This window comes from Pseudonaja textilis, chromosome 3 (assembly GCF_049901715.1).
Source record: "Pseudonaja textilis isolate UNSWEBS1 chromosome 3, rPseTex1.2, whole genome shotgun sequence".
NCBI lineage: Eukaryota > Metazoa > Chordata > Lepidosauria > Squamata > Elapidae > Pseudonaja > Pseudonaja textilis.
In genome coordinates this window covers 200,909,437-200,919,374 of record NC_141992.1, presented here as the reverse complement: position 1 = coordinate 200,919,374, position 9,938 = coordinate 200,909,437, and the positions used below count along the sequence as shown (strand labels likewise).

The window sequence follows — 9,938 nt, the reverse complement described above, 5'->3', positions numbered from 1 at the left end:
CTTGCCCGATACCAACAAGGGCCGGAAGAAGCTCCAGCAAGAGTGGCGTGCTGGAGAATCAGCCCCTGCCACTTCTCCATTCCCTGCCATCGCCCTCACCTTCTCAGGACAGGCGAGTGGCGAAGCCAGAGAGTGCTGGGACAGGGAGCCGAAGCAGGGGGCCCAAAGAGCCACATGCAACTCCAGAGCCATGGATTGCCAAACCTGCCCTAACCCAACTCTAACCCTAAACCCCTCGCCCTCACCCATACCCTCACCCACAACCACATCCTCATCCTAACCCGCATTCCCTAAGCCTGGAAGTCCTAGCTATCAAAAAAAAGATGACCGGCACTTCTGAAACTCTGTCCCTATCCATTTTGGATCACCCGGTTCAGGTAATGTAAGGTCCCAGAAGTTTCCCCGAGCTACTGAGATGCCAAATAGAGTGAGACTCGAGATGAGGCTTGCAAAAACAACATTTTTTTAATTTTTTTGGTCAAAGCAAAAAGTCTGGGTGAATACTATATCCAAAACATACAGACAAAATGCATGTAAAGAATAGCCACGCCCTGCGAGAGTGGCTCAGAGTATTATATACATTTTACGTCAACAGAAAAAATTTTTATCCGATCAGAGACAAAAGTTTGTTATTCAATGTGGGCAATATCTTGCCCGTGCCCTCCTGTTATCTTACAGTATCCCTTGTCCTTGTTTGTTTGTGCTCCTAGGTGGCCCCCCCTTATCTATGGAGCAGGATGTTCCTGGGAACTGTCTCCGAGGATGTGCCTAGCTCTGAAGCAAATTGCAGAAGCGAGAAACCAGATAGAAAAGGATATGATTTTTTTTTAATTTTATTGGTTTTTAAAAACAAACATAAACAAAAAAAACATAAAAACATCAAGCTATCTTCTATAGGTGTACATACCGTGTGCCGGTTGGTTTAAAAATTGTTTTGTGCTTCCATTTCATAGTCTTCGATGACAATTACATTGCATATGATCTCATATTGTCAATCAAAAATTAAATACCTTAGTATCATTATTAATCAATCATTTGACTATATTTTTATTCATTCATGTTTTACAAGATAATCATAATTTACTTAGTTTATTTTATAACAGTTCATATTATCATCCCAAATCTATCCTAAAATCATTTTGTAGATATAATAAGAAAAAAGAAAAAACCCCTAACCCCAAACCCTAACTCCAACCCGAACCCTAACCTGAACCCCAGCCCGAACCCCAACCCCAACCCCAACCCTAACCCTAAAACGTTTAAAATTTAAAGTCTAACTGACTCCCAACTGAAGATTCCTAATCAAAGACTCAATCGGACCTTTATGGCTATTGGTTGCCTGAATGCAGAAATGTTCTGTTACCCTGGATGCATGCATTTTCTAATGATGCTACCGGCGAGGGGGGGTGGAGCTGTTTCTCACCTACAACTTCTCAGATTAATGTGAAGACAAGGGGAGAGTACGTTAAAACTCTGGTTGGTATTATGGATGCGTGCATGTCTTGCTTTCCCTAGCCTTGTCCTGAGCTGTATTGTGAGGGTATCAACAACCGGTTTAACCAAAGCTCACTGACAAATTGATGGAAATGCTACAGCTGCCTGATGTAACTGCTTTGTTAACACATGAATAACCCTGTTCCCTGGTTTCACACTGTTATGCCCTGTGAACGCAACCGCTGTGTTTTACAAGGAAAGTGCTTATTTAAAGCTGACGAATTCAACAGCTGCTTAGTTCACAATGGTGTTTCCTATGCGTTTCAGTCAAGAAGTTTATTCTGCCACACTAGTCTATGACATAGAATAACAGAGTTGGAAGGGACCTTGTAGGTCATTTCTCATTTCTAGGTTGAATCTCTCCTGGATCAGTTTCCTTCTGATGTTCCTCATCTGGTCTTATGGTGCTTGGGAAAATAGGTTGACCCACTCCCCTCTGGGACTGCCCCTCAAATATTGTAACACTGCTGTCATGCTTCCGCTGATCCTTCTTTTCGCTAAACTAGTTGTGCCCTGTTCCTTTAACCGTTCTTCATACGTTTTAGCCTCCAGTCCCCTAATCATCCTGTTCGCTCTTCTCTGCACTTTCTCTAGAGTTTCAACATATATTTTTATAGTGTGGTGACCAAAACTGGATGCACGACTCTAGGTGTGGCCTTACTAAGGCTTTATAGAATGGTATTAGTACTTCACATGATCTTGAGTGAATCCTTCTGTTAATGCAACTTAGGATAGCGTTGGCTTTTTTTGCTGCTGCTGCACGCTCTTGTGTCATGCTCAGTAGGTTGTCTGCTAACACTCTGAGATCCCTGTTATGGTTACTGCTATTATGCCTGGTTTCTTCCAAACTATATGTGTACTTTTGTTTTTTCTTGCCTGAGGGTAAGACTTTACTTTTCCCTACATTGAATTTCATTTTGTTAGTTAGGGCCCAGTCTTCGAGTCCCTCGAGATCCATCTGGATCTTGAGCCTATCATCTAGGGTATTGCCTATTCCTGCCAGCTTAGTACCATCTGCAAATGTGATGAGTTCCCATTCTATTCCCTCATCTAAGTAATTTGTGAAGATATTGAAGACTTACCTCCTCCTTGAAGCGACTGCTACTGTGCTCTCTCTCTCCTTGGTCAGAGCTTGTGGTGGGTGTGGGAGGGTAAATTGTGTGGGTCAGAGGAAGGCCCGCTCTCTCTCTCTCCATCCAAGGAGACCTGGCTTTGAAACCAAAGCATATTTGGTGATAGTGTGGGAGAATACCAGGAGAGGCCAAGAGGAGGGGACAAGGAGATGGTGAACGGGCAGCAGGGACAGGAGTTCCCTCGGACCCTCCCTCCCTCCCTCCCTGTACTGCAGACGACGGCCCAGGAATCCAAAGTTCTTTTGGCGACAACAACCCTTTAGTAGGTGGGTCACTTCTAGCTTTCTTTGTTCTCTTACTGGATGTGGACCTTTTGTTGGCGGTACAGATAAAAAAACTACTTGTGCGCCTAACTCCTTAACTTTCTTGCCTAGCTGTTCGTAATCACTCAATATTGTTTTCAGGTCCATTTTCATGTCATTCATCCCTTAGTGTAATAATAGAAAAGGGTAGTAATCTGTGGGTTTTATTATTTTGATTAGGGTCTTGGCCACATCTTTGATTTTTGCTCCAGGGAGACAACAGAACTTCTCTGGACTGACTGTCTGGTCTACCAATGGCTTTTCTGTTCCCTTGAGAATTGAATCTCCTATCACCAATGCTCACTTTTTTTTTCCTAGGCAGGTTTGAGGTATTTTCCTACCTGTCACAGAAGTGCTTGATAGTGCTATTTTTTTAGGGACATTTGATGATGCTTCTTATCTAGATGTCTGCGTGTTTTCTTCCAGGGAAACGTGTCTGTGAAATTGATTGCTCGGCACCAGTGGGGCTGCATCAGAGAGGGGTTTGTGTTTGTGTTTGTCTTTTTTTCTATGAGTGACGTGTTTCCGTCTTTCTCTTCCTCTAAGAGATCAATTCTTTTTCAAGTTACTTGATCGTATATTATGTTCAATTTGGGCATATTCTTCTTGCAAAGTTTGGGGTTTCTAATTTTGTAGGTTGAGTTTCAGAGTGGTTAGGGTTTCCTGTATACCCTTTACTTTTTCTTCTAGCAACTCAATTAGTTTACATTGGTAAATATATATTTTGTGTCTTCTATGGGCCTAGGTGTATACATGGAATGTGTTTTGCAGATCACAATAGTATCAGTTTCTTTTTCCGTGAATGTATTAAAAAACTGTGAAAATGTAGGTTTTACCACAGATTTTTAAATGGGAAAAATGTCCAATTTAGAAATTTGGTATTCTAACAGACCATTTAAAAGTTTCAAAATTTAGGAAGAAATGTCTAGTTTAACTATTTAAAGTTCTGGCAGTGTATTTAATGGGTCAAAATTTAACATTTTCAGTGTTGAGTGGGGCTTAAAACCAAGATTTGTTCTTATTCTGTAATGGAATATTCTATAATTATCCCTTTCCTCTCTATCTTCTTGGGATCCTTTCCTTCCCTGAGTTCTTGTGAGCTTTATGCCTTTGTGATCTTTCTTCTACTCGAGTACAACTACTTTGATTTTTTTTTTGCCTTGTGTTCTGTAGTTGTCTTTTTTCCTACTTGCTTTTCACTTGCCGCTACGAGATAATCAGTTCTCCCTGCTTTTCTCAGTTCATGTCATTGCCCCCCTCTTTTTGTGCGACTGCCATGCTGTTCCATTACAGTTCGTGATCGCTGGTCCACTGAGCTGCAATTGCTCCACCGATTGTCGACAGCCTCCAATTCCACTGTTGCTGTACCATTGCTTTCCACTGCTTTCTGCGCTGCTCTCGGGCTCGGAAATAAAAGGACCCTAAGCATAACTGATACCAAAAATAAAACAGGAATAAGTTAACCTTATTTCAGGATTGAAAGCATCATTGTACTGACCGTGCTCATTCCCGTTTCTTGTGTCGGGGATTCTGACTGATACCCTAATAAAATTAGGAGTCTCAAGCCATTTATCAAGAAAGATCCAGTTGTTTATAAAGAGTGCCATGTCGGCACAAGCTAGATGAAGCCGGCTCTGACTTCACCCACTTCATGCCTTGCCTCTGAACCTGTTTTTCCCTCCCTCCGAAGTATGTCACCGGTCACATTCCCCAATGAAGCAATTTTGTGGGTCATAGAAGTCACTCCCTCCAGCCATTGCGGGTCTCCATGGAGATGGCCTTGTTGGCCTTGACTTTGGCCGGCTAGGCTGTGTTTCCATTTTGAGTTAAATAACTTCAGTAGTGTTCAGTTCTGAATGCCACATTTTTAGGACAGTTCAGAGAAATTAGAACAGGTATGAATTCCTTGGTGCAGCTGCGAGGCCCGATTTCCCATCCCCCTGCCTAGGGCAATTCAGGAGCATATCAGGAAAGCTTTGCAAGTTGACATCTTGCTGAAAAATACTGGTTAACTTTGAATTAAAGGCACTGCATTTGTTCTCAGTGTGGATTTTATCTTTTGTTCTTGCTGATTTAAATATATTTAGTTATAATACGTTAATATGTAGAGGATAACAATCGCAAGAGAATCAACTTGGAGAACGTTTTGGAAACCTATAGCCTATCGTCTTTATATGGCAATTTATTATTACAAAACTTTTCCTAACATCAGGTGGAAATCACCACTGTAGCAAGAAATGTCCATCTGGGGTTCAGTTCCAAGTGGGAGAAAGACACTGGAAACATGGAAGCATGAAACACACCGAGCGTGTGTGATTCTGGGTAGCTAATCACATGGAGTGAAGAGAGATTTATACCGCCTCTTGGGCCTTGCCCTAGAGTTTCCTGTTCCTGTGGCAAAGGCATATATCCTTTTGGCTGCTGTAGGCATCATGTTCCAATCCTAGGAGTTTGTCTGAGATAAGCTTGGCTGAACTGTGCTGGGTGGTGTAATGAAGAAGCTTGTGTTCTGAAAGGGTGTTGGGCAATTCCTATTATGGCTTAATGGCTTTGTCCTGGTTTGGATCTTGAGCAAGGTCTAAGCCTGTCACCCTGGAGATGAAGGCCTCTTGTTTTGTAGATAGGATGGACTGGTCTTTTGGGGGGTATTAACAAAGATGGGGCTGCTTTCCAAGAGCAAGTTTCTCCTTTTCTCATCCAGAGGTATAATATTCTGCCTTTTTAATATTACCTAGAATATTTCATTCTTCTTGGAGAGGGGTGGGCGCTTTCTACACCACCTTGTAGTTTAAATGTATTTTTGTGTCTTGCGGTCTACCTTCTGAGGTAGAATTGGGTCCTGATTTCTTTTCTAGTATATTTGATTTTATACCCTTTTTATACAAAGAGCAATACTTGTCCTCCTCTTCTGCTCAGTGGTTTTTCTGATCCTATATATAAAGTTTCTATTCAGAAATGACTATATCCTTCAGATTGTGTTACATCGTGTTTCTGGAATCTCACAATCTAGTAATTTATCTAAAGTACCATGGTTGTTGCAGTTTCTGTGAAATTCTGGTCAATCGCACCATGCGCCACAACAGACTTTATCCTGGGTGAGTCTTCCTGGGGTTATCTGCTGTATTAGCAACTGTGCTCTGGGATAGACTGAGGGCAGCTTTTGACCTATACTACAAAAATGAATTTAACCATAAGAAAAGAGGGCTTAAGCTAAATGTCACTTGGATCTTGAAGCGATTGGCTTTTAAGGACACAGCCTAAGAAATTTAAATCTGTTCCAGAGAATGTAGAAACTGTTATGCGAGCCCCACCCGAAAAGCTGGATTTGCTGCATTCTTATCTAGCTACCTAATATATAGTGTTAATTATGCAGATGTTTTGGAACTGCTGTGCCTGCTGATTAGGAGTCACTGGCTCTGGTCTGCAGGAACAGACTCTGCATTTCAGCAACTGAAAGCTGCGTTAACTAAGGAACCCTGCCTGACTTATGTCCCAACTTGTTGGTGACTGATGCCAGTCCTGTGGGACTGGGTACCTCTTGTTACAGACTCAGGTAGATCAGAGCTGCCTGTTGTGAATGCCAACTGTTCACATTCTTCTCTGGAAAAACCTGTGAAATTATGGGAAATTCTAAATTCATTCTAATCCGTTTGTATTGCTCAAAGATCACAAATCACTCGTGTTCATGCTTCAATCCAGCTAAAGGCACATTTTGCCATCTCGCCTCCAACTGTCTCAGAGAGTGCAACCTTATGATCTTTTTATTCAGCACATTTCTGGAAAAATGAATGGAGTTGATTCCTTATTGCATCTTACATTACTTCTCTTGGGATCAAAACTACTGGTGTGGGGGTACTTTCATCATTGATTTATGTGTGCTGACTTTTCTAATTATTATTAGAACACCCATTAGAAGGCACGTGTGAAAAACATTTTGGAACAGTAGTTAATTGTGAATTGAATATGACCCAGCGGTCATATGGCTGTGGAACAATGAAAAAAAAAACAACCTTTAGGCCTCGTCAACAGAAATGTAAAATGCAAATGCATATATTTATCAGACTTATAACGCCACCTCATTCAAACAATGTGACTCTAGAGAAACCATGGAGTTTTCCTTGGGGAAAAAGCTTGTTCCAAATAATTCCGTTCTGAGTTAAATAACTTCAGTCATGTTCAGTTCTGAATGCCACATTTTAAGGACGGTTCAGAGAAATTAGAACAGGTTCACAGAAGTTGTTGGGGATTTTTGGGGAGTTTGCCTGTTTTGATGCAGGACAGAAGAAGGCTTTTGCTTCTCTCCATAATCTGGTGAGGCAAGACTGACCTTCAGGCACAATACGAATCAAACTCCCCCCAAACAATGAGAGGAGCTACCCACTCCAGGGAGCTCTGGGTGCCTTGAAACATCGTTACTAACAGCCTGTGAATCTGTAAACGTGACCCTGGATGTGACCATTTGCCATTCTCGTTCTCTATTTCAACAGCACCTGAACCACCACCCTTTGGCTTAGCCAAGATGGCCCCGAAGAAAAAGCCCAAAGGGAAGAAGAGCAAAGGCAAGGACGGGGCTGCGGGTCCTTCGAGCGCTGCACCTTTTGTGAGTGAGAAGGAGCAGCGCTTGCAGAAGGAACTTGACATCCTCTCTGAACACATCGTAACCTACTCTCAGCGGCTGAGGCACTTCCAGTCGGAAAATGAGTATTTGGACAAGGAAGCCCAGCAGGTCCGAGAAGCCAGCAAGGTCTACCTCTCTTACTTAACCCGGAGAACCGTCCGTTGTCAGAATGCCATCATTTCCTTGAATGACCAGAATCGGTTTGATCTCTCTCAGATCCAGAAGCAGAAAGCAGAGGTGGCTGCTCAGTATGCCGAGAGGGAGAGGGAGGTGAGCCGCCAGCTCATTGAGCTGGAAAACAAGCTCTTCCTCCTGAACAGGGACGTGGCTGACCTGCAGCCCTGGCAGGATCTGCAGCTTCGGCATCTGACCCAGATACGGGAGCTGGAGAAGGAGCTGCTGATCACCAAAATACAGCATGCCGAGCAGATGCACAGAGTCAAGAGCCGGTTCCTTCACCAGGCAGCCGAATACGAGGTGAACGCTCAGCAGAAGCTCCAAATTCTGGCCAAACTGGCAGAGGAGGCGGCCGTACGCAGTCTAATCCAGCACACCAAGCAAGTGAAAGCCGACAACTGGAGTCTGCAGAATGAGCTTCTGAGCCTCATTAAACAAGCCCAAATGCTCAAGGCTTTTCTGAGTCACTTGCGGGAGCAGCAGCAGCGGCTTTTTCAAGAACACCAGTGCAGGCAAGACCTCGCACGTAGACGCTCCTGGCTGCAGCAGCACTGTGGCTCTCAAGAGGCCACGATTGTCAGCAGCAGCTTTCGCTGCACCCCGCCAGCCAAGGGCAAGCTTGCCTCCTCTTCCGCTCCAGGGGCCAGTCTGCTGATTGCGCAGGGTTCCGGGCCCCTCCCAAGTGGCTGCGAGCCAGAAAGGATGGCAGCGCCTCCCTTTCCCACACTCAGTACCTGAAGGCCCCACCGACGGAGGAGGCCCCCTCCCTCTCCTGGCCTTTGCAGCCAGCCTACGGGTGGCCTTTCGCGTCCTTTTCTTTCCCAGACGAGGATCTAGGCAGCTCTCTTCATGGAAAGCAGCGCCTGTGATGCTCATCGTGCCAGTGAGGTTGAGCTGACAGCCACAGGCAGGGCCCCCCCTTACCTTCCAGGATGGCGGCAATGTAGTATTTTATGTCTGTTTATTCTGAATGTTCTGGGGTTCTATTGGTCCTTGGTTTTATTGCAAGTTTCCCTGACAAATTGCATAGTGAAAGAAGTCACAGGAACCAATGTTAAAATAAATGTTATTTTTAAAACTTCCATCATTTGGGGTTACACTTTGGAGAAAGATTTAGGAAATGCCACAAATAAATATGTGATGGCACAAATCCATTGTGCAAATTTTAAGATGCAGATTAGATGCCAAACCCACTGAAGGATCCTGCTTCTCCAAGGTAAATTGCTTCTTTCCTGCATTTGCCAATGAAAGAAAATATTATAAAAATGGACCACCAGGTTTCCAAGAGCCCCTCCTTAGACAAGGATGATGGAGCACCTGACACTTCTCTTCCCCCTTGGACACCTGATTTCCAGCTCTCCTGGGACCACCTGGGATCCTTTCTCCTCCTTGCCAGCAACACAGCAGCCCCCTCCCTCGATGGAATGCGCTGTGGCCTCTCAGCTGAAAGGATCCAGTTTCCAGCTGGCTGCACAGGTGACAGGAGAGCCAAGACCATGCACTGCTGCAGAGCAGCGGTCTGGACAGTGGTCGATCCTGCTATAAGATGATTTCCGAGTGGTCTTTGGACCCCAAAAGAGCCTCCGAGGCCACTTACCCATAGCAAGACAGCCATTAGGAAATGTAACTTCAGCAAGTGAGCACTGGCGCCTATAACCCAGAAAGAAGATAGCCTCCCTTGTGCTGGATGGGTTTAAATGGGTTATGGTTAGGGGAACCAGCACCCCTAGCTCAGCTTTCAAACCCTTTTTTTCCTGGAACACCGGCTGGTTGCAGGGCCAGGAAAGAAGCGGCAGTCCTTCAGGCATGGGTTGGGGAAGGTGCCATGTGACTGCAGCCCATTTTCCAAACTTCTGACCATGAATTAGGTTGGGTCCCGTTCTGGAAAGGTGCTCTACTGCCAAAAAAATGGACGACCACAGCCTGAGATGGTCACTTCTCTCCATCATGCCTGGTGTCGATTCCCATGCAGGTGCCAGTAGGGGGCAGCAGTGGCATTGTTGAGAAGGGGGACACCCAAAGGAATCCCTGGCTAAATGCCCCCCTTCCAACATGCTCTGGGATCCCTCTCCCAGCCTCCCATGGACCTTCCGGAGGGCTCCTGCAGGATCAGATGGGAGGGGAAGCAGGGAAAACACAGCAGAGCTTTTCAGAAAAGGTCCTTGGAGTCTGAGAACAGGCGTCCCCCAGATGGGCAGGGACTTCAGCAGTTGG

The 9,938-nt window shown here is 44.7% G+C and overlaps 1 protein-coding gene across 2 annotated transcripts; it reads left to right on the top strand.

Annotated features, from left to right (window-relative positions):
* The first annotated feature begins 1,211 nt into the window (after window positions 1-1,211).
* CCDC166 (coiled-coil domain containing 166) lies at window positions 1,212-8,994 on the top strand. Of its 2 annotated transcripts, none has more exons than XM_087931932.1 (2): window positions 1,212-1,476; window positions 7,417-8,994. In XM_087931932.1, the coding sequence occupies exon 2, from the start codon at window positions 7,449-7,451 to the stop codon at window positions 8,460-8,462; it is 1,014 nt and encodes a 337-aa protein (XP_087788058.1). In that variant the 5' UTR covers window positions 1,212-1,476; window positions 7,417-7,448; the 3' UTR covers window positions 8,463-8,994. The 2 variants fall into 2 exon arrangements, with proteins under 2 accessions (XP_087788058.1, XP_087788057.1); XM_087931931.1 differs by lacking the exon at window positions 1,212-1,476 and adding an exon at window positions 5,498-5,632.
* The last annotated feature ends 944 nt before the right edge of the window (window positions 8,995-9,938 follow it).

Coding starts and splice junctions, on each gene's coding strand:
- CCDC166 (XM_087931931.1), top strand. CDS start 5,587: ATGGGGCTGCTTTCCAAGAGCAAGTTTCTCCTTTTCTCATCCAGAG. Junction 5,633..7,416: donor TCTCCTTTTCTCATCCAGAG/GTATAATATTCT, acceptor CTATTTCAACAG/CACCTGAACCACCACCCTTT.